The sequence below is a fragment of the Panthera uncia genome (genome assembly GCF_023721935.1).
Source record: "Panthera uncia isolate 11264 chromosome A3 unlocalized genomic scaffold, Puncia_PCG_1.0 HiC_scaffold_11, whole genome shotgun sequence".
In the NCBI taxonomy this organism is placed as follows: Eukaryota; Metazoa; Chordata; class Mammalia; order Carnivora; family Felidae; genus Panthera; species Panthera uncia.
Window position 1 is genome coordinate 28,721,602 of NW_026057578.1, and position 23,856 is coordinate 28,745,457.

Sequence of the window (23,856 nt, forward strand, 5' to 3'; positions counted from 1 at the left end):
GTCCGTATATTTGTTTTATTGAACACCTTACATGGCTATGGGTGTGGATGGGACCTACTGGTGAGGCAGAGCACCAATGACCGCCTCAGTGAAGTCTTGGCAGGTGGCATAGCCACCCATGTCAGAAGTTCGAACCTGTAGGGGAGAATGGTCATCATCCCTGTGGCCTAGGCCCCGTCCCTAGGCGGCCCCCTACCCCCACCTAGTAATACACAGGTCCCTAAGGAAGCCAGCCCCAGGACAACCTAGGCTCTGCCCAGATGATTATGGTCTAAAAGGTTTAAGAGCTCTTCTCTGGTCCACTGTACTGAAGGGAGGTGTAGGTAGTATGGTCCTTGTGAGGTTGGAGGGAATAAAGGGGTTTAGCCCCCGTGGGGGTGCAGGTGGCCGATGACAGACTTGATGAAGTCGGTTGTGGTACTGTAGCCGCCCATGTCTCGAGTCCGCACCTACAGCCACCACCGGCAAAAGCCGTGGGGAAGAAGAGAAGAGAGCCCATGAAGGGGATAGGGCAATGTGATGGGCATGGAATCCAAGAAGGAATGACAAGGCCAGAAAAGATGCAATGCAGCAGAATCGCAAGGAGGTGGCCAGGTTTGGAAGAGCATGGGCTCCCCCACTCCTGTCTGGGCCAGAGCCACTATCAGAGCTATGCTGCAGCCTGAGCAGGATGGGAGGGAGGCTGAGCGTGAAGTGAGATGGGAGATGCAAATCCTGGAGGACTTCAGACCACGTGGGAGGACGGAAGGCAGGGGAATGCAGATGAGGAAGGGCTTGCAGGTGTGGAGAAGCAGACACCTGTGCCTCATCCTGCCTGCTACCTCCCTCTGCTCCTCTGGCCCCCACACCCTCCCCCAGACAGCAGCCACAAAAGAGCCGATGGATGGAGCAGGAAAGAGGGCATAGCAGACAGTAACCAAGAGGCAAAGGAGACTCAGAGGATGAAACAGCCAGGAGAAGAAAGGTGAGGAACAGCCCTGAGAGCTGCAGGGGAAGATCAGAGCACAGAAGATGTTCTGGGGACCTGGAGGGAAAGGAGGCCCCGATTCAGGTTCCCCAAAGAGGAGTGCTGAGGCCCCGAAACCCACAGCCTTTCTAACTCACCTTGCCAACTTTGATCACCTTCTTCACGGCATCTGCAATCATGTTGGAGTGATACTCAAGACTGTCAATGTAGACAGGAAGAAACTGAGATTCTCCCCACATCATCCCCCTGATTTCCCCACCTGTGCTCCCCCTTAAAACACCCAGCCTCCTGCCCCAACCCACCAACACCTACTTGAGATGCCGCAACATGTTGGAAGCTGACAGCAGCATGGCTGTGGGGTTGGCTATGTTCCTGCCCACTGCCTGGGCAAATGGGTGCCGGGCGCCCTGTGGAGAGAGGGCAGGCCAGAGTCACTAGGAGCAGAGGTTACACAGAGGCTGAGGTCAGGGAAGGGCATTGAGGAAGAGAGCTCAGGTCAGATACCCAGGGTAGAAGCATAAGGCAGTGGGGGGAAGAACACACCAGGGTCACTGAGGAGGGGGATGCATCGGAGGGCAGCTGTCAAGGGACCTGAAGTCAGAAGCCAGGCATGCAGAGAGGGCCGGGGGGGCGAAGAGAAGAGGTGACCTCACGTACCGTCTCAAAGACCGCATACTCTGCGCTATAGCTCTCACCAGGGACCACACCAGCTCCCCCAACCAAGCCAGCAGCCAGATTGTCAATAATGTTCCCGTAGAGATTGGGCATCACCAGCACATCAAACTGGTAAGGATTCTGCACCAGCTAGGAGGCAAAATGGCGGCATGGAGAAGTTCTGCTCCGTGCCCATCCCGGACACTCTGAGGGTGGAGACACGGGGAGGACATTACCTGCATACAGCAGTTGTCTATGATCATTGTCTCAAACTTGATTTTGGGGTACAGTTCAGCAACTTCCTCACAGCACTGCAGGAACAACCCATCCCCAAGTTTCCTGTCCGTGGGCCAAAGGGAACAGATTCAATCAAGAAAGTGCAAGGAGCTACCTTCTCAGGGGCTGGCTCCTATCCCATGCAAAGACATGTCCCTCACATGATGTTGGCCTTGTGAACAGCCGTGACCTTGCCCCGCCCCTTCTTGGTGGCATAGTCAAAGGCAAACTTTGCAATCCGCTGAGATTTGGTTCGGGTGACGATCTTCAAGCACTCAATCACACCCCTTGCACTCTGGATAAGAAAAGAAAAACAGCCAGGTGACCCTGAAAACAAGGGAAGGAGCCATGCCGCTCTCTCCCTTCACCCCTGCCCTCCCCAGTTTCCAGGGCCTCACCTCGTGTTCCAGTGAGCTGTACTCCCCTTCTGTCTGCTCTCGAATGATCACGAGATCTAGATTGTTGTGTCGAGTCTTGTACCCAGGAAGCGATTTCACGTGGACTACGTTGGCAAACAAGTCCAACTTACGCCTGAGGGTGGGGCAGAGCCATCAGCACTCTGCCTGGTGCCCCAGGACTCCTCTGACCCACGGCCCCCGCCACTTACCTCAGTCGCATATCGTAGGAGGCCAGTTCTCCCTTATACTCCATCGGGGTATGGATCTTTCCTGTGTAAACAAAGGGGGAGGGGGAGGGCACAGGCTAAGACCAAGGGAACCCAGATCAGTGTCCAACCCTCTCAGTGACATGATGCAACCCAGACTCTCCTCTCCCACTCCCAAATCACTGACTCTTAAATGCCTCTGGAGACAAGAAACTGATGCTTGCAGGTCTATTTGACATTTTTTCAACCAATACTTATTGAATACTGACCATGTATCAGGTACTAGGGATATCAACCAAAAAACACAATACACAATTCCTGTCCTCAAAACGTAAACAAGACATTGGGAAAGACGAATAATATGAAAGACACGATAAGTACCACAGGAGAGGTATTAATGTCGTACACGGAAGCACAGAATAGAAATTCTCTCTTGTAATATCAAGAAATTTATGAAAACAGCTGGCACTTCAGCCAAATCTTAGGTTAAGTGGGTAGAGTAGGTTGAATAGTGAGCCCACAAGAAATGTCCATGCCCTAACCCTCAGGACCTGTAAGTGTGACCTTATTTGGGAAAACGGTGTTTATAGACATAATTAAGGATCTAGAGATGAAATCATCTTGAATTACGGTGGGCCCGAAATCCAGTGTCAAGTCTTTATCCAGGAAACAAAAGAGAAACAGATACACAGACACAGTGGGAGAAAAGCTGTTCGAAAAATGAGGCAGAAATTGCAGCGATGCATCTACAAGCTAAGAAACACCAAGAGCCACCAGTAGCTGGAAGAGGCAAGGAATGATTCTCCCCTAAGCCTTCAGAGGAAGCCTGGCCAACACCTTAATTTTGGGATTCTAGCCTCCAGAACTGTAAGAGAACATATTTGTTACTTTAAGACACTAACTTTCAGGTGATTTCTACAGTAGCCCTAGGAAACTATAGCAGGGTAAGTGAGGACTATTCTAACAGCATCAAAGGAAGAACATTCCGGGCAGAAGTAACAATGTAAATCAAGATAGTATTTGAAAACTAACAGTCCAGTGTGCCCCAAGCACACAACAAGTGTTATTGAAATGGAGGCAGAAAAGCTGAAAGTCAGTTTACGAAGAACTTACTCTCCCACGCTAAGGCAGGGTCTGGCAAAGCCATGTCGGTCTTTCCAAAAGAACAGATGCAGAAGACAGATTGTAGGGGCAGAACTGCAAGCCAAAAAAAACTCTAATAGGGAGATTAAAGCAGGGAAGGAGGGGGGAAGACAAAAGAAAAGAGGAAGCTAGAAATGGCATTCAAGAAACACAATTAACAAGATTTGATGACCCATGATATAGCCCCCTGACAGACTTCAAACCCTTGAAACCCTCCTGCACAGGCAGCTCACATTATCTCTCAACTCCTGGGTCCCAAACAGAAGAAACAAATGGCCACCACAAAATAGTGATGGGAGCCTGGGGGACTTAAGGTGTTAGTATGTGCCAAAAGAAGCTTAAAGAACGTTTGCTCGCGTGATTTTATTTAAAAAAAAATTTTTTTTAACGTTTTATTTATTTTTGAGACAGGGAGAGACAGAGCATGAACGGGGGAGGGTCAGAGAGGGAGACACAGAATCCGAAACAGGCTCCAGGCTCCAAGCTGTCAGCACAGAGCCTGACGCGGGGCTCGAACTCACCCCGAGATCATGACCTGAGCCGAAGTCGGCCGCCCAACCGACTGAGCCACCCAGGCGCCCCAACTCGCGTGATTTTAAAAGGCATATGGGTGGAATAGCAAGGGGGCACACGTACCAATGATGGCCACCTTGTTCTCCTTCATGGAACTCAACACCTGCTCCAGCTTCTCCTCAGATGCCATATTCTGCACCTCGCTCAGGTGATGCTCCTGGAACTCCACTGGGACAGAGGCAGCCTTCAGGGACAGGTCCCCAAAATCTCTGGGTCACGATGGGGTAAGTCCTTTCCAACCCGCCCCATTAGTGTGTGCTGGCTGACTCCCCGACGTCACTCACCTTGAACACCTCCTTGACAGCGTGCATCAGTTCAGGCCCCACGCCGTCGCCTGGCAGCATGGTCACGGGAAAGGCGCCCTCCACCCTCATGTCCTCAGCCTGCCAGCGGGACCATCAGAGCTACAGCTGGGGTGGGAGCACTGGTCCCGGGGAGCGGGGGACGAGGGAACAGGCGCGTGGACAGACCGGAGCCGGACTTTCCCTTACCTGGCTTCGAGAGGCGGCGTGCGCCACGGCAGAGGTACACAGGTTCCTCCATGTCCCGGAATTCGGGGCGGCGACCAGCGCCTGAGACAGAGACGCACACGCCCGTGAGGTCGGGTACGGGGGTCCCACACCCCGAATACTGCAGTGAGCCTGGTACACACCCGCCGCACCCCCACCCGCCCCCGGCACGACCTGACCCCAGGCCTCACCCGGGTCAGCCAGCGGACACCGCTGAGAGCCGCCATGTCCTCCGCAGGAAGTCGCGGGGGAAGTGACGTCAGAAGCCCGCGCGGGCCCGACCCCGATTTCCGGTCTGTTGTAGGGCAGTGAGCGAGTCTCCATTGCCCGGACCAACGCTAGCCGCTCTCTGCTTTCCTTCTGCTCTTGACTCTTCTGCTTATCCCTTGCCGTGGAGCGTGAAGGGACACACACACTTTGCTACTTTGTTTTGGGGCTCCATATTTAATTTATGTTGAAACTAACACTAAAGGAGAATATGAGATTTCATGCTTAGGGAACGAGTGCCGGAGTTTAACGGGGTGAGAAACAATACTGAGGAATCTGTCCTTTCTTAATGTTTTTGTCTCTATGCCATGGTAACTCTTTTAAGCAATACGCACTGAACATTCCGTATGTCAGGGACTAAAAACATTAATGAACACAACACAGTCCTTGGGGGAAGGTTGTGTGTCTGGTTTCTCCGGCAGTCTCCTAGCCTGCCCAGTTACTCTGTATTAATCACGTTTCCTCGTTGTTTCTTCCTATGTGGTCTTGTTCTTTGCTCTGACAGTTGTTTCCCTAAAAGTGTGTCCCAGGCCTCGACCACCCTGGGCAGAACCATTAGTTGGAGACAGAAATTATCTCAAGCATGTAAGTGGGACCAAAGGGAAATTTTGAACTGATTTTCTTAAGATTTTATTTTAAAGTAATCTCTACACCCAATGGAAGGCTCAAACTCACAACCCTCAAGATCATGAATCAAAGGCTCTACCGACTGAGCCAGGCAGGTGCTCCCAGACTGCTTTTTTTTGTGATTTTTTAATGTTTATTTGTTTTTGAGAGAGAGAGAGCATGAGCAGGGGAGGGATAGCGAGAAGGAGACACAGAATCCAAAGCAGGCTCCAGGCTGTCAGCACAGAGCCCGACAGGGGGCTCAAACCCACAAACCATGAGATTATCTGAGCTGAAGTCCCTATGCTTGACCAACTGAGCCACCCAGGTGCCCCCATATTGATTTTTTTAATTCCATTCACGTGCTGCTTTCAGATGACCTGCCTAAAAACAAAACGACACAGGAGGATTTTGCCTAAACCGATATTCTAGCAGTGTGGTTTTGGATCACCTGTCCCAAGTGGACCAGTGGTACTTGTTTTTTGTTTTTAATTTTTTTTTAACATTTATTTTTGAGAGACAGAATGAGACAGAGCACAAGTTGGGGAGGGGCGGGGCGGGGGGGGTGGTGAGACACAGAATCTGACGCAGGCTCCAGGCCCTGAGCTGTTAGCACAGAGCCTGACGCTGGGCTCAAACTCACAGACCGCAAGATCATGACCTGAGCCGAAGTTGGCCGCCCAACCGAGCCACCCAGGCGCCCCAGCAGCACTTGTTAAAGATGCAGACTTAGGAGTTCTACCCCAGACTTGCAGAATTTGAATCTCAAGGCCGGGGCACCAGAAAATACATTTTTAACAGGCACCCCCAGATGATACACTGAAAGTTAAATACTAACTCTCTGTAATTTATATACTGCATCCATCAAAAAAAGGTGCAGGGCATTCTGGCAGCCGAAGGGAGGGAATGTAGTCTTCTAAATTTTTTTAAATGTTTACTTATTTTTGAGAGAGAGAGAGAGAGTGCGCAAGCGGGAAAGAGAGAAAGGGAGAAACAGAATCCAAATGAAGCAACCTCCAGACTCTGAGCTGTCAGCACAGACCCGGATGCGGAGCTCAGACCCACAAACCACAAGATCACGACCTAAGCTGAAGTCGGACACTTGACCAACTGAGCCACCCAGGTGCCCAGGGGAATGTAGTCATTCTATTCTTAGGGACCAAGTACAGGCTTTGTGCTTCCTTCTCTGCATTCCTTTAGACAGCGCAATCTCTACAGTCGTGGGATGAAAAGATTTATAGATTTTTAAAGATTAAGTAGGAGCCTTGAGCAAACGACAAGTGCTGTGTAAATATAAGGCTGTTGTAAATTTATAGTTAATATAATTAATGTACACTATTAATATAATGTACTCCTCCATCCCCATTCACATATTTCCATGAAACAAATCAAACCACAGAGCATCACCACATTGTTCCCGTAGACTCCCTAGTCCCACCTTCCACACTGCATTGCCATCCACCACCACTTTTCTCCTCCAAATATTACTCTTTCTGATGAAGTGAGAGATTTACTTTTCTTAGAAATCTATATCCTCTTACTTGAGGAAATTTAAGGTGGAAAAGAAGAGGGATGTGCCATCTTGATCCAATCTCTGGTAATAACCTAATTTTTATCCCCCCAAAATGTTAATTTTCTTTTCTTTTCTTTTCTTTTTTAGAGGGGGGCAGGGAGAGAGGGAGAGGGAGAATCCCAAGCGTTGAGCAGGGAGCTGGATGTCGGGCTCGATCTCACAACACTGAGATCATGACCTGAGCTGAAATCAAGAGTCAGATCCTCAACCAACTGAGCCCCCCCACCCCCTCCCCCAAAATACTAATTTATCTTGAAGATAACTATGTTATTTTCATCCCTAAATTCTGCCCAGCCTGACATTCAAGCAATATCTGCTAACTGATGTGACACCCTGTAGCTACCCACAGGGTGACTCCAATTGACTCAAGCCAAGAAGATGAGACCATCATTGTCTGGAGGCCATTGCGTCTTCCCTAGGAGCTTGGTGAGTTCTCCTGGCCTTCAAGTCCCCAAGGAAGTCATCTCTCACTGATACTGCCTGACAACAGGGAAGTTTAGTCAGGACCCTTGAAAAGTTCCTCAACCAGTCTCTTGGGCAGGGGAGAGAGGTTAAACCATCTGTTTAACTGTTAAGTTAAACAAAGCATGTAGTGCGAGGCTGCGTGAATTGAATGTCAGTTTCCTAGGCCTAGAAATCCTCTAGTACGGAGGTCCTAAGCTGGGGTCCACAGAGCCTATAGGTGTCCACGAATACAAATCAGTATCATGAACTTCGATGGGGAAAATCCAAAAATCACATCTTTGTTCTTACTAACCTCCAACTGAAATTTAGCATTTCCTTTCACTATGAAGGTAGAATGAAATTTTAGTTCTACCTCTAGTACCCTTGACTTGGTTACTAATAAAGATTATATTTCACTCCGCATTTCACTTAGGCCCTGCATGGCCTAACCCCCCAGGCATCTCTCTGGCTCTTGGAGGCTCCTCTTGTCCATAGACAACCCACCAGAGAAGGGGGTAACTGTGAGCACTTAACAACTAACATCTGAAGCAGTTGGGGAAATGGATACACCCGCTGACAGAAGATCTGAACCAGGCAGCTACCACCCTGTGGAGGTGAGATGAACATGGCATGCTGGGACACGGTGAGGAGAGCAGGCATGTTTGAGGAGGTGATGTAGAGTGAGGAGTAGTGAGTGAAACTGACACAAGTCTTAGGGCTGAGAGAAATCGGAATTTATGGGCAATACCAAGGACCCTGTTGGGATGGCAATGTCAATTTATCATGGTATGGTACAATTGTGTGCAATTTCACGGAGAAAACTAATTCTTGGGTTCACCCAAAAATATTTTTTGGCCAGAGAGAGGTACAGGGGAGTTGAGGGTGTTGGCAACATGGAGTCCAGGGGGAAGAAAAGACAGAAGCTAATGGATAAGCAGGTGAGGAGAGGATCAAAGATCCCAAGATATTCTAAGAGTAGTGCTCGTGGGAGTCACTGAGCAGTAAGTTGGAAGGGAAGGAGGGATTCTCCACCAGCAATAATGAAGCAATAATGAACTGGGAATAGTGAAGTCCCAGACGGGGCTGTCAGAGCGGGTGCCAGAGAGAGCTCAAGATGACTCCTACAGAAGAGGACTCGGACCCACAATTATTGGATGGGTCATCAGTGTCCCCATGGGAGTCACCCATGATAGTGTCATCAGCTGAGGCAGGGGAAGGGCGAGGATTCAGGTGCCAGAACCTTCCCCTGAGAGCGGGAGAGACCAGGAAGCCAGTCATGTCAGAAATGAGAAAGGTGGTGTCAGTGACTAGCAAGAACCCTCAGAAAGTAGGGCTGCTTTTTTCTGTGAGAGAAACAGAGCGAGTGGTGGAGGGGCGGAGAGAAAGGGAGGAAAGAATCCAAAGCGGGCTCGGCACTCAGCAGGAGCTCACCCGAGGGGCTTAATTTCAAGACTATGAGACCACGACCTGAGCCAAAATCAAGAGTCGGACACTCAACCAACCAAGCCACCCAGGCGCTACGCTTGGATATTTTTAATTAGTAAATTATTACATTCCTTTAAAAAAATATTATAAATTATAAAGAAGGCCAGAGTTTCTTAGCACCCCAGCCACAGCCCCCAAACCACCTGCCCTATCTCCAGAGGCAGGTTCTCACCTCCTTCAAAACCTTTTTCCTGTGCATGTACAGCACCCAGAGTATGTAGTATTGTTTTTAGTGGATGGGTGTGCACTTTAGAAGAAATAGTTTCATGCTCTATATACTTACTGTCCAATAATGCACTTTTTTTCACTCAATACTATGTCTTAGAAATCTCGGGGCGCCTGGGTGGCTCAGTCGGTTAAGCGGCCGACTTCGGCTCAGGTCATGATGTCGCGGTCCGTGAGTTCAAGCCCCGCGTCAGGCTCTGTGCTGACAGCTCAGAGCTTGGAGCCTGTTTCAGATTCTGTGTCTCCCTCTCTCTGACCCTCCCCCGTTCATGCTCTGTCTCTCTCTGTCTCAAAAATAAATAAACGTTAAAAAAAAATTTAAAGAAATCTAAGATACCATGTTTTAGAAAACAAGCAGACTCGTTTTGTTTTGCTGCACGGTATTGTATAATGTCTGTTTACTAAATTTATCGAGCCTTTCCCAAGTTGATGGATATTTCGGTGGTTTCTAGTTTGGGCCATTACCAGCAATATTGCTGCGTAAATCTGATTTTCTTGGTACACGTGATAAACATTACAGAGTGCCCCCAAAGCATCTGTACTCATGTATGTGTTACAGGTTGTGAATATGTTCTGCCGTGATAAACAGAAAACTCATTAAACAAATAAGGGTTTGGGTTTTTTCCCCCTCATTTCTGAATTTAAGGAGTCACTGGGGTTGGTTTAACTGCTTGGTGACACCCCCTGAGGCCCCAGCTTTCTGACTTTGCAGTCTGCTAACCTTAGCGTGTTGTATGATAACCTCATCCTTGGTGCCTCATAATCACCATATGGCTGCTGCAGCTCTAGACATCACTTCTGCATTCAGCTGGGAAGGGGAAGAAAGAAGAGGCCCAGCCACATCTGCTCTTTCTAACCAGAAATGTAAAAGCTTTCCCAGAAACCCTCTCGGCAGATTTCCACTTAGGAATCACAGGTCAGAACTAGGTCCATGACCACTCTGACTGCAAGGGTGACTGGGAAAGAGGGGAAGAGGTTTGTCCTGATTGGCTTAAGCTAATTCTTCATACCTGGCTGTATTTTGCTGTCACCTGGGGAGCTGCTAAAAAATGCCTGTATTCGGATGCCACTGCCAGATGTTTGAGGTAGCAGTCTGGGATGGGGCCCCTACTGGTGTTTTTCACAAGCTCCCTGGATGATTCTAAAAGTTGACCAGAGTTGAGAACCAGTGGCTTACCTTAATCATGACCCTTCACCTGGGACTGGGCAGGTGTATCAGTTAGGATCAGATTCAGGTGCAAGGAACAATGTACAACATAATTGCAGCCCAGATAAGGGAAGGGTTTATTTCCCACTCACATAGAAGTCCGGTGACAGTGGGTTCAGGGCTGGGTTGGCCCTCTGCAGTCAGAGGCTCCGACTCCATTATCTTGTTGCCCCTCCTTGGAAGGCCTCCATTCCCAAGTTCATTCAACACCTAGGACAGTTATTCCGGCAAGAAGGAGGAGAGCAGAGGCCCCCAGCCGACTAGTGACACTCCCCGAGGTGTCCACACACCATTTCTGCTCACAAGCTGTGTGACACAGAAACATGACAGGCTTTGTCTTCAAAGCTCTGACTTCCGTTTCAAGTCCTCCCCTAAAGATGAGAAATATATTCTCCAATTCGTTTCTTATCTGAGAGAAAGTTTATTGTTCTGATTTACTGAAACTTAAAATATTCCATCAAATTTTCCAAGAAAATCCAGGTAGCAGAAATATTTGGGGGCGCCTGGCTGGCTCAGTCAGTAGAGCATGTGATTTGATCTCAGGGTTGTGAGTTCAAGCCCCATGTTGGGTGTAGAGATTCCTTAAAAACAAAATATTTTTAAAAATATATTCAATACTGTCTGCTTCTTCAAGAGATCTCAAATAAGTTTTTATTTTTGAGAGAGAGAGAGAGGGAGAAAGTATGTGTGTGGGGGGGGAGGGGCAGAAGGAGAGAGAGAGAGAGAGAGAGGGAGAATCGTAAGTAGACTCCACACTAAGCATACAGCCTGATGCAGGGCTCAATCCCATGACCCTGGGATCATGACCTGAGCTGAAATCAAGGGTCGGTCATTCAACCAACTGAGCCACCCAGGTGCCCCTCAAATAGATTTTAAAAGACCAAAGAATATATACACACACACTATGCTATGCCACTTAAATCACTTCTACCTCGTACACTTGGAGAATTCGAGTATAGAAAAATCTAGTGCTGAGTTTCTGTTGTAGCCTTCCTCTCAACATGTCTGCATAGGTATTTATGGTTAAGTGTGAATGTCACTCTGAGGTTCCAAGTCACTTCATGAATCAATACCATTTCAATTTCAGGCCAAAGGGAGCATATTACACATGACTGTCTTCAGTGTGCGTGTGCCTCTGTGCGTGTGTGTGTGTGTGTGTGTGTGTGTGTGTAGGGGACAGGAATGTGCCAGGGTAAGGCTGCCTGAACCACACTGGTAATGAATGTTAGAAGTCTGCTGTTGTTGGTAATACAGAAACATACAGTCTTTAAGTTCAAAGTCTTCATGGGGATTTCCTCGTAATTTTATCTGTTTAAGTCTCATTCAGAAATTTAGCTTCCTGTTCCAAAGGCCAAACACCTTGGCTACTTCGTACCGAAGACCTTGGTGGGCCAGTCCACTCTGCCCAAGGGGGGTTTCGAGCAGGAGAGTGCCACTGTTCCCATGAAGCACTCCTGCGGGCCTGTGTTCAGGAGCTGCAGGTGGATGCACTGGCGGAGAATAGTGCTCGGGCTGTCCCCCCACAGTGGGGGCAGACCCTGCTTCCACCCGAAGTGTTTTTCCAGTGAGACTCTGTAAGTTGGTTTGGTTTCATATTTCTGTTTCACCATGGAAGGCAGCCAGCCCTGTATTCGTTACACCAAAAATCCTAGTAACAACACCTCAGTTTTAAAAGGTCCACCCTGGGGCGCCTGGGTGGCTCAGTGGGTTGGGCGTCCGACTTCGGCTCAGGTCATGATCTCACGGTCCGTGAGTTCAAGACCTGCGTCGGGCTCTGTGCTGACAGCTCAGAGCCTGGAGCCTGTTTCAGATTCTGTGTCTCCCTCTCTCTGACCCTCCACCGTTCATGCTCTGTCTGTCTCTGTCTCAAAAATAAATAAACGTTTAAAAAAAATTTTTTTTAAAGGTCCACCCTACTCTCGCCCTTGGATTTTCCAGAAGCAATACTCCACCTTGCTGGCATTTGTACACATGTTAAGATGAACATGCACAAGCAGGGCCCGGCGGGGATAATCCTTGGGTGAGTGTGATTTCCGGGTCAGACCCATTTAACTGTGTTTTCCCCGGAGTAAGGACTTTATCTGATGTTGGAACTGGATATGCTTCCAAGGGAGCCTTGATGGTGGCAAGTATGAACTCCATGTGGCTTTTGATAACATTTTTCGGACACTTGCCTTCAGACTTTGCTTCATAGTAAGCTACTATTTCATCAGTTGCAACCAGATTGCACTTTTTGCCAATTTTCTGGATACGAGCCACTCCTTCATCCATGATTGACTGGTCAGGGGTGACGCCCAAAAGAACCAAAGCCTGAGCAGCCAAGTGTACAAACCGCGTCGTCCTGCCTGTTGTCTGATCAAAGGCGTACAGGAGACCAATGTCCCCTTCATTTGGTTCATGCCTTCTCCAGCAATGGTTCCCCTCTCCTGGAAGCACTCCGGCTCCTCCCCCCTCGGCTGCTTGATGGACACATCACAGCCTTGAAGGCCCCCTTCAGAGGCTTCCCCGAGGACCACGGGATCAGGATCTGCCCTGACGCAAAACCCGTACGTGTATTTTGTCTGTGGACAGCATAACTTTTCCAACACTCAGTTCCTCAGTGATATACTTCTCCAAAGACTTGATCTCATTAAGAGCTCTTGATCCTGGGGTGCCTGAGTGGCTCAGTCAGTTGAGCATCTGACTCTTGGTTCGGGTCAAGTCATGATGTCAGGGTCAGGTGGTGGGAACAGCCCCAAGTTGGGCTCTGTGCTGTGCATGGAGCCTGCATGGGATATTCTCTCTCTCTCCCTCTCCCTCTCCCTCTCCCTCTCTCTCCCCCTCCCCCCCTTTCTCTGTCCCTCCCCCGCTTGTGATCTATCTCTAAAATAAATTGAATGAATGAATGAATGAATGAATAAATAAATAAATAAATAAATAAAAACAGCTTCTGGATGCTGACAGATAACCACAATTTTTTTCAAAAGATACTTTGTCAGAATGGTTTTGGGGTCTCGAATCACTCGCCGACATTCAATCACAGACCATATCCCAGATACTGTGCCCTCCATTTTCTTGTCAATCAACTTCTCTCGAACATGGGGCAGCATGGGGTGGTGGATGCTGAGGGTGTCTGTGTCCTGGACAGAAACAGGGGTCAGTCAACATCTTTAGATTCCGGTACACCAATTTAGGAAGAAAAGGTGTCTAGGGGCCATCAGTCCGTACAGAGAAATCAGGATACTAAACAAGGTCTCCAGGGGCATAACCCGGTCCTCCTCTCCATTTCCACCCTTTAGCCCTCTGTGGTTCATCCTGACATAGCAATTGGTCAGGACATCCAGAAACTTGACCAGACAAAGCATTGCAATATAGAGTGTGTAAGCTGCCATTTTGGTCTCAAAGAGCCCAACAAGCAACTAACTGCATGAAGGACAGGACCCGCCAGTGTGGGGTGTTGGCACTTTCTTTAACCGTGTTCTCATTGTAGAGGAAGTCCATTTCTTCCTCCTCTTGCAGCTTCAGGAAGTTCTGGATGAGGAAGCAATAGGTATTGTACCAAGGGAGGAGCATGTCCTTCAAGACATCATGCACCCCCTCCTCCTTAAAGCAAAGGTTTTCTGTTCTCACCACAGGGGGGTTAATCAGATACAATCTGAGGACCTAGGCACCACATTTATGGATGATTGAAAGTGGATCCAGATAATTCTTATTCCGTTTGCTCGCTTTTTGGCCTTCACTTGCCAGGATGAGCCCATTCACAATCACATTCCTAAAAGGTGGCTGTCCAAAGAGAGCAGTGGCCAGCACCACCAGAGTGTAAAACCATCCTCCATTGTATGGTCAATGTCTTCAGCAATGAAGTCTGTAGAAAATGTATCCTCAGACTCCCTCTTGTTTTCAAATGGATAATGAATTGGAGCATAGGGCATGCTGCCATTCTTAAACCAACAAACACTTCAGAGGCGCGACACAACACTTTTCACAGCAGGAAGGGATGGTCTCTCTGTGGAGATCAGAGATCTTTGCTCCCAATAGCGCTTCAAGTTCTGCCATTGATCCAACGCATGCTGCCTCCTTGAAGTCATCACTGACCCACAGTGGGATAGGGGTGCCCCAGTATCTGTTTCTGGAAATTGCCCAGTCACGTGAATCCTTTAGCCAATTTCCAAGTTGCTTTTCCCATACAAACTCTGGGACCCAGTAACACAGGTCATGGCTCCTCAGCAGCTGGTCCACCCTGGGCTCCACCCACAAGGACCAGCCAGGCACTACTTGGTACATGAGGGGAGTGTCTGACCCCCAGCAGAAAGGGTCGTGGTGAGTGAGGTTGCGGGCAACAAGAAGTCAGCCTTCTTCCTCCAGGGTCCAGATGATATTTTTATCAGCCTCCTTCACATACTGTCCTGTGAAACCTGTCACTTCCGCAGTAAAACAGCCTGAAGCATCCACAGGGCAAACAGGAGGAGAGTCTTTTTTGGTTTTTAATTTTTTTTTTCAGTTTAGGTATGTTCAGAGAGAGAAAGGGAAAGAGCACGAGTGGGGGAAGGGCAGAGAGAGGGGGAGAGCGAGAATCCCAAGCAGGCTCCCTCTGCACTGTGAGCACCGAGCCCGATGCGGGACTCAAACTCATTAACCGTAAGATTATGACCTGTGCCAAAACCAAGAGTCAGACACTCAACTGACCGAACGCCCCAGGAGGAGAGTCTTTATGAATGATGTTGAAGTCCATGTAGACCCGATAGTCATGAGCACCGAAGTAAGGAGCCTGGCGTACCACTCCAGTGCCCTCCTCCTCCTGCATAGAGCCATCAGTAAACACAGCGAAAGCACCACCAACCTTACCCCACACAAAATAGTCAAACAGGGGCCTGTACTTCTCGCCTTTGAGATAGGTACCGGGAAATCTTGCAAGGATCTCATGGTCACTCTCCAACTTATCAAGAGCTGATACCATGGCTTCCATTAAAATGAGTAATTTTCCCCCGAAAACATCTTTAATCTTCACGCACTGCATATCTGGATTAACGCACAGGACAAGGTTACCGGGTAATGTTCAGGAAGTGGTCGTCCAAACAACCAAGGATACGTGTTCATCTTCCTCCCGAAGGAAAGTTACAAATGTCAAAGGACCTTGGACATCCTTGTATTTCTGGTGAGACTCAATGTTGGAAAGTAGGGTGTTGCCCGCGGTTAGAGAAGGGCATGACTTTCACACCTCTATCCGCAAGGCCTTTCTCATAGGGTTGTTTAAAGACCCACCAGACAGATTCCATGAATTATAGACACAGCATTTTGTAGTCAGTGTCAAAGTCGATCCATCGGCCAAGTCTGATAACTCTGGACTTCCACTTAGTAGAATATCTCATCACAATTGCTTGGCCCTGATTGTTCTGCTCTACAGTCCTCGTTTTGGCTACATCCCCTGGTCCTCTGATTCCCAATATTTTGTCGATATCATATTCCACAGGTAAGCCATGACAATCCCATCCAAATCTTCTGTCAACAGGAAACCCACTCTGGTGAGGATATCTGGTAACCGTATCCTTAATTGTCCCTGCAAGTATATATCCACAGTGAGGCGGTCCAGTTGCAAAAGGAAGCCCATCGTGAAATGTAAATTTTGGCCTATGTTTGATTGCTTTAAGCATGCCTGAAAACAGTTAATTTCAGAACAGTACTGCAAGATTTTCTCTTCTTCAGCAGGAAAATTCATGTTTCCTGCAACTTGCTGAACCATTTTGTTGCTGAAGGGGCCCCGGACCAGTGCACCCCAGAAAGAGCTGAGGTGATACATTCTCCAATATTTTTGCTAATGCTATTATGGTTTTGTGCGTTTACATGGTTTAGATCATTCATTTATCTGAAATGTAGTTTTGTAAAAGGTGAAAGATAAATGCCTAACCTTATTTTTTCCAAAAATATTAGCTCATTGCCCTAGCATCATTTATGATCTTTTCTTCCAGATGGGAAATCTACCTTTATCAAACGCTACACTTGCACATATGTATTAGATCAAACCATGTGAGATCGTTGACATCGATCATCTCCCTCAGCTTTATTTTCCCAATGATCCCAGTCACTACTAGATGTCATATTACATATTTGTTTGTTTGTCTCTGTCTCTCACTTGAATGTAAGTTCAGTGAAGGCTGGAATTTTGTTATTTTTGTCAACTCCTGGCTCATAGGTATCTGCTAATCGAAATAACAAAATTTATCCTTGAACCTGTTAATATTCATGGATGAGCCTTTTAATGCTGGGCCATCCTTATATATGTTAGAAAAGCCAAGTTGGTTATGACATACTGTTCTTTAAGCACACTGCTCCCCTCTACTTACGTCTTTTGTGTCTGTGATCCTAAAAGAGCTTGGATTTCTCTTGTCCTTGTTCCTTCTCCCACCATCCAGTCTGGGCATCAGGACTGAGAAGCAGGGCTTTTAAAAAAAGAGATAGGCATGGCCTGGAAGTGGACACGGGGTGGGAACTATTGGGAGAGCTCGGAGCGTCTCTGCACATTCTTTCTGGGTATGCCAAGAATGCAAGGTCCTAACTGTTCTTAGCCTGTGCCGTCTCTCAGGCTTGTGTTTGCAGAGCAACTCTGAGGAATGTAGTAATATCTCCCTCCAGGACGAAGAGCAGGCTTGCCTATTTCCTGCTATAAAAGAGGTAGGTCCCCCAGGCTCAGTGTTCCTGAGCTGCAACACAAACCTGTTGCACGCACAGCGTCCCCTGAGGTCCTTCACATTGTCCCTGTGGGACTTGACGGGGGGGGGGGGGGGGGGGGGCAGGGAGCCAATGTAAATGTTATGTTTATGCTACTTACTGTGCTGTGAGTAATAAAGTTCTTAGTCTCTGACCCAGGAGCCTCATCTTGGCCAGCATCCATGAAACCGTAAGAGGCCAATTAATCACTTACCAGCAGGATAAATTCAAATGCCAGACCCTGATGGTTTTGGCAGTGAGGATGGGATGCTGACAGAGACAGGGCTTTCTGGAAGAGGCAGGACCCTGTGGACGAGGCCAGGGGTTATGAAAAGATTCCCTGGCATATGTTAGTGAACCCTCTCCCCCACGTGGTGGGCAGCAGGGCAAGAGCTGCTCAAGGGAGCATCTCACACTGGCCTACCTGTTAAGCAGTGAGAGGTAGGACTGTTAAATAAGTCACCAGAATGGTGCTTTGGTTCCCGCTTATTCTCCTCCATGCAGGAGGTGGAAGGGATTTGTTTTTTTAATGTTTATTTACTTTTGAGCAAGAGAGAGAGAGAGAGAGAGAGAGAGAGAGAGAGAGAGAGAGACTGAGAGTGTAAGCAGGGGAGGGGCAGAGAGCGAAGGGGACAGAGGATCCGAAGCAGGCTCCGCATTGACAGCAGAGAGCCCAACATGGGACTCAGACTCACAAACTGTGAGATCATGACCTGAGCTGAATCAGCAGGAAGCTTAACCGACTGAGCCACCCAGGCGCCCCAGGAGGTGCAAGGGATGTTTTGATAGTGGGGCAACAGTATCCATGTGGCTGCTACATCAAAAGACCCCAAAGGGCTGAAATAAACAGTGTCAGCCAGGATGTTTGAAATAGAACTTTAGGTGAACCAAAAGCAGTACAAGTTTATTTGGGTGAGCCCTGCAGGTGACCATTCAAACCCAAAGCCAAATAAAAACTTTGCTTACTGGCCCAGACCTCCTCTGTCCCTCTCTGCGCCCCGGTCCCTCTCTCCCCTCTGCTGCTTTGATGAGAAAGTATGCTTGCAACTTGCTAGAGGTGAGGGCCTCAAACGTTTGTAGCTCTCTAGAATCCAGCCATCCATGGCACCACCTTACCATGTCCTATGGATAGACGCAGCAGGGGTAGCTGAAGGCACCAAGGAATGCAGTGCAGAACGGGGCGGGGGGGGGGTGCTGTAAAATGCCCCTGGGGTCGGGTGCTCCCATGACTGACACTAGAGATACACGGGGGGCGGGGTGGGGGTGGGGAAGTGGTATGCCAACTCTAAACCTGGAAGCCAAGAGAAAATAATATCCTGCCAGCTGCCCCCACTGCTCCCCCGCAGCACTCTCTGCTCTCCCCCATCCCTCCTTCCACCCCTTCCCCAGCACTCCTTGCCACCCCCCCTACCCCACCCCGCCCCTTGGAATGGCAAGGTCTCCTGCAGCTGTTGCGACAGCTCCTGATTGGCGCACAATAAACTCCTTGGTCTGTTTTCCCATAAGGTAAAAAAAAAAAAAAAAAAAAATTCTTTTTCAATTGCTGGGCTCTGAGCAACGTTTGCAGTAGGAAAAGGAAATGAAAGCGCCCCGTAGCTGGGTCCTTTGTGCCAATTCAGTGTACCGCGCGGGGCCCCCACGGCTGAAAATATAATTGGTATTGGTGCTTGTACAGGCTTGTGCCGTGCGTGCCCCTAAGTGTCAGCGCATTTGCCCTTTCGGAGGCTACTGTTTGTCCCCAGGTGATTCCTGAGCACTCGGAATGGCCCAGAAGAAACTGTATAGGCTTCCAAGACGAGAAAAGTTAACGGGAAGAATGGCTTCAACAGCCGCAATTACGCCAGAGGCCATCTTCCAGCAAAACAGCGCCACCAGCCGGACGCAGTCCCAAAGTACATGGCTTTTTAAAAAAAGGAACCTAGTAACCTGTTACTGACCTATACAGGTCCTGTCACTCTCCAACCTGACATTTTGGAACAGGTCAACTTGGATTTGGTGGCTCTCAAGAGAAGGGGACAAAAATCCTTAACAGTCAAATGGAAATTCTTTATTCAAGAGCACAGCTGGCCTGGCCCTGACATTATCTGAATTGTACACGAAAGGGTGGTGGCGATCCCTCTGGGGAGAGCTTCATTCCTCATCTCATCACATGAAGCAAAGCTGCTACCTCAATGGGGCCCTCAATTCACAGAGTGTCCCCCAAGTGCCTGCCTGGTTCCTTGGTGGTTTAACTAAGCTGATACCCGATGATGTCCACATTCAACCTCGGCACTAACAATGCAGAATCAAAAGTATGGGGGCGCCTGGGTGGCTCAGTTGGTTAAGCGTCCGACTTCAGCTCAGGTCATGATCTCGTGGTTCATGGGTTCAAGCCCCACTTCGGACTCTGTGCTGACAGCTCAGAGCCTGGAGCCTGCTTCAGACTCTGTGTCCCCCTCTCTCTCTGCCCTTCCCGTGTTCGTGCTATGTCTCTCTGTCTCTCTGAAAAACAAATAAACATTAAAAAAAAATCAGAAGTATGCATGGTCATTCTGCTCAATGTGCAGAACTCAAGGCAGTGCTGATAGCCCCGGCTAATACTTCCCGTGATGAGGCCAGGTACATTTTTACTGCCTTTTGTGTTGTTGTCAATGGGCTGGCTGTCTTGTCTGCAAGACCGGCCGATTGAAGACGTTTTTCTTGGGAGCTGCAAACCGTGGAAACAAATTTATCTGCCAATCAGACAGCCTGGGTCATTCAGAGAGATGCCCACAGTCAGGACCCTTCTCTGGTATGACCAACCGGAATCAGCCTGTTGATCCAGCCTTCAGTGGCCATACCACTGCCTAGATCCATCGTTGCACCACACGGTAACACATCCACCGCTGTGGACGGAGCACAAAGTAAAGAATTGTATCTTTCTGATGAAGCCACCGCTACATACCAGCTTTGGGATGCCTCCCCAAAGTTGGACTGTCTGTCTTACAGTAAAGAGGCTGCACTGCATGGGGCATCGCTCCTGCCTGCTCTTGGATGATTGACCACCTCAGACCTTTGACCCCCCCCTCTCTGGACTCTCACTGGTGCCTCACTGCTGTGGGCAGATTTTCAGGTCATAGCGTTCCTGTTCTAGTCTGAGCAGGAGACTGGCCACACCACTGTGGCCCTTGTAACTAAGCCATGCCAACTTTTTGGCTTTTCACACTATCCACAGTCTGACAAGGCTGCCTCTTTGTTGCAAAAGCCACCCAACCCTGGGTGTTCGTCAAGGGATTTGCTGGCCACGCCATCCTCCCTACCATCTGCAGGCATTCCGTATTTGGGGGCACTGGAACGGCCTCCTCAAAAATAAACTCAGCTTCTGACTGCCTACCTCATCTCCTTTTGGCCCACACACTTCAGTGAGACAGTGTGGTCACTGCACGCAGTTGTCCCCAGACAGGAATCCTCCTTCGGCCATTTCTTAGGTGACGATCGGAACAAGAGGGGTGGATTCTATAGACCTTTTCTGGAGATTTGAGATTCTGACTAATCCTGGGCATAGACAGTGCTTCCTTTTTTCCTCCAACAATAACCCCAGGCCAGTCTAGCCGGTACAGCCTCCGGTTGTCAGCCTGGCAAAGGGGGCCTAGGGGATTCAAACTTCATTCTGATTTAGCCACCTGGATTCTCCTGATGGATGTACATGATCCCAGGTCACAAAGGTAATGACCACTCGGTTGAGTACACTGCTTGCCCAGTCCCCCTACGCTGGCCCACAGAAGCCAAGGTGGGAGATATAATAGGTCTCTGTACATTTTGTTGCACTCACCCCTGGCCCCTCCAGATAAAAGGTCAGGGTGTGAATCGGGAAAGACTGGAGAAGAGGTGAAGGTGTAGCTATTGGAATGGGGCACACTCCTCCCATAGCCACGGAGGCCTGGTGGCACCCAGATGCCAGTGGGAGCAGGGAGGGAGGGATGATTAACATTCTCTTTGTCCCCCAAATCCTGGCAAAACCATCACCTGGTTGATAGGAGTTAAGCTTCAGCCAGAAACCTGACCCACCTGGCTTTGTCATCCTGTCCGCATGCCATGGAAACAGGAAACATGTAGGCAGGGATGGTCCCAGACTATGTGGCTGTGCCCTTTGTCACCAATGGCAGCTCCTGAATACAGAACCCCCCCCCCCGCCCTGTACTTGTACAAACACACCATCCAGCCCACCCCTGTTGCACTTTGACTGGTACAAGTGCACAGAATTTCCCTGTCACCCGAGTGGTCTTGGTTCATATGTGGCGGATGAGGCTGTACCTCCTTGGTGACACTGCCCATGTGGCTCAAGCAAAGTCGTGTAATGATGGCACAAATCAGAATTCACCGCAAATCTTGAATTGGAGTAGCATGTGAGTCTTCAAGGCATATGTTTGTATGTGGGCCATGGAATCTCTCCGTCAGAGATGGGATTGCTTTTTGGCCCATCCACTGCCTCTTATAATTATTGGCAGTGATAGCAGAAATCAGCAGATTAGTCCAAAACTCACTTGTGAGAATTTTAATGGATAATGGCCCGGGTTTAGACTCTATCCTAACTGTCTGGAGTAAGACCTACTGATTCCCTTGGGACTGATTCACTGGTGACTGGATCTGGGACCCTCGGTGGCAAGTTTGAAGCTAATACTTTTAGGGTTGCCTCATCTTGATGCTTGAAGTTCTATAGATAGTAGCCTTAATTAGATTCTGTATGAGACAGATGGAGCAGATTTGGTCCCAGTCTCTGTTGATCAAACTAATCAGAGTGGCGGATGGAGTGGCATATTCATGTGAACATTCGAGTCAGCCAATCGTGCACAGGGTCGATGGTTGGGAGAGGCAAACCACATCGGCCCTGGGCACCGCTGTACATTTTTTACTGGGCATGTCAAGAATATAAGGCCCCGACCACTCCATCTGGGCTATTTCTTAGGGTTGGGTGTGTCCGGTAACCTTGAGGAATGAAGCCCTATCTCTAAGACAAAGAGCTTGCTTATTGCCTTCTGCAAAAGAGGCAGCTTCCCCGTTCTCATGTTCCCCAGACGCAACAGCCCCCAGAGGGCTCCTCCACGTGCCCCTGTGGGACTTGGAGGGCGAGGGAACTGATGCAAACATGATGCTTTTGAACTTGCTGTGCTGTGAGCAATAAAGTTCTCTGTCTCTGCTCCAGGAGTCGTGCGTCTTCTGGCAGCATCCGTTAACAGGTTGACATTAACGTCCGGTAACAGGTTAACTTATCAGCTTGAAAGTAGGGCAAGATCAAATTCCAAATACTCACATGTAGTGAGGTGGAAGGAAATAAATGGTCACTGCTAGAAAGGGCCTTGGGAGAAAGGCTGACCTTGGGCGTTATCTCAGTCTGCTCAGGCTGCCATGACAAAATACCACGGACTAGGGGCTTAAATAGCAGACATTTCTTTTCTTACGTGCTGGAGGCCGGGAAGTCCAAGATGAAGGTGCCAGCCAATTCATTTCCTGGTGAGGACTCTCTTCCCGGCTTGCAGATGGCTGGCTACTCACTGTCATCACATGGTAGAGAAAGAGCTCTCCCTTCCTCTTCTCACAAGGCCACCAACCCTACCAGATTAGGGCCCCATCCTTAGGTCATGCAACCTTTATCACCTCCTCACAGGCCTATCTCCAAATACAATCACATTGGGGTTAAGGCTTCAATATATGAATTTCAGACGTCAATATTCAGTTCATAACCAGTGTCACTCAGGTTTCAGTTAAGACTATAGATGAGGGGCGCCTGGGTGGCTCACTCGGTTGAGTGTCCGACTTCAGCTCAGGTCACGATCTCACGGTCCATGAGTTCGAGCCCCGTGCCGGGCTCTGGGCTGATGGCCCAGAGCCTGGAGCCTGCTTCCGATTCTGTGTCTCCCTCTCTCTCTGCTCCTCCCCCGTTCATGCTCTGTCTCTCTCTGTCTCAAAAATAAATAAACGTTAAAAAAATTAAAAAAAAAAAAAGACTATAGATGAGATGGGGTGCCTGGGTGGCTCAGTCGGTTAAGCGGCCGACTTCGGCTCAGGTCATGATCTTGTGGTCCGTGAGTTCGAGCCCCACGTCAGGCTCTGTGCTGACAGCTCGGAGCCTGGAGCCTGTTTCAGATTCTGTGTCTCCCTCTCTCTCTGACCCTCCCCGTTCATGCTCTGTCTCTCTCTGTTCAAAAATAAATAAACGTTAAAAAAAAAAAAGACTACAGATGAGAGAAACCTTTCAAGAAATATCGAGAATATGAGGAAGTTGGCTAACTATGGAGAAGGGACTCTGAGTGGTATGGCCAATGTTTTGGGAGGATGAGTCGGGGCCAAGGAGAAACAGAGCACTGGGGGGACTGGGTATATGGCCAGGAGGGCCAACCTGTGGAATCCACGGTTTCATAAGTAAGTGACAAAGATAGGCATGAGAAGCATTAAAACAAAACAAAACAAAAACCTTTTATTGAGGTAAAGTTATTAAAAGTCAGCACTAGGAAAACTACCCAGAAATGGGAAAACTCTTACCCACGACACATGGATAAAATCCCACAGATATAACAATGAGTAAAAGCCAGATACAAGAAACCCACACAGTGCATGATGCCATTTAGATGAACTCCAAAGATGGAGAAAATTCGTTTACGGTGCTGGAAGTCAGGATGGGAA

General features: G+C 48.8%; 1 protein-coding gene, 1 long non-coding RNA gene and 1 pseudogene across 3 annotated transcripts; 1 reads left to right on the top strand and 2 right to left on the bottom strand.

The window, feature by feature from the left end:
• Window position 1: 1 nt before the first annotated feature.
• Window positions 2–4,966, bottom strand: IDH3B (isocitrate dehydrogenase (NAD(+)) 3 non-catalytic subunit beta). 2 transcript variants are annotated; one of them, XM_049651053.1, is made up of 12 exons: window positions 4,918–4,966; window positions 4,709–4,789; window positions 4,502–4,600; window positions 4,281–4,401; window positions 2,505–2,565; window positions 2,296–2,428; window positions 2,059–2,192; window positions 1,858–1,960; window positions 1,625–1,771; window positions 1,280–1,374; window positions 1,105–1,165; window positions 2–135 (listed from the first exon to the last, which is right to left on the bottom strand). In XM_049651053.1, exons 1-12 carry the CDS (start codon window positions 4,951–4,953, stop codon window positions 55–57), a joined length of 1,152 nt encoding a protein of 383 aa, XP_049507010.1. In that variant the 5' UTR covers window positions 4,954–4,966; the 3' UTR covers window positions 2–54. The 2 variants fall into 2 exon arrangements, with proteins under 2 accessions (XP_049507010.1, XP_049507009.1); XM_049651052.1 differs by having other exon boundaries at window positions 2–449.
• Window positions 4,967–7,396: 2,430 nt separating this feature from the next.
• On the top strand, window positions 7,397–9,617 carry LOC125936764 (uncharacterized). Its single transcript, XR_007462118.1, has 2 exons — window positions 7,397–7,598; window positions 8,050–9,617. It is a non-coding gene; the product is annotated as an uncharacterized LOC125936764 (long non-coding RNA).
• A 2,076-nt stretch (window positions 9,618–11,693) lies between these two features.
• LOC125936765 (isoleucine--tRNA ligase, cytoplasmic-like) lies at window positions 11,694–16,405 on the bottom strand (annotated as a pseudogene).
• Window positions 16,406–23,856: the final 7,451 nt, after the last annotated feature.

What these genes read in the sequence shown, in the direction of transcription:
- IDH3B (XM_049651052.1), bottom strand. Translation starts at nt 4,953, where the DNA reads ATGGCGGCTCTCAGCGGTGTCCGCTGGCTGACCCGG. An exon ending in GAACAAGGTGGCCATCATTG is followed by an intron (nt 2,566 to 4,280) that starts GTACGTGTGCCC and finishes TTGTTTACACAG; the next exon opens with GAAAGATCCATACCCCGATG. An exon ending in GTTCACAAGGCCAACATCAT is followed by an intron (nt 1,961 to 2,058) that starts GTGAGGGACATG and finishes GCCCACGGACAG; the next exon opens with GAAACTTGGGGATGGGTTGT.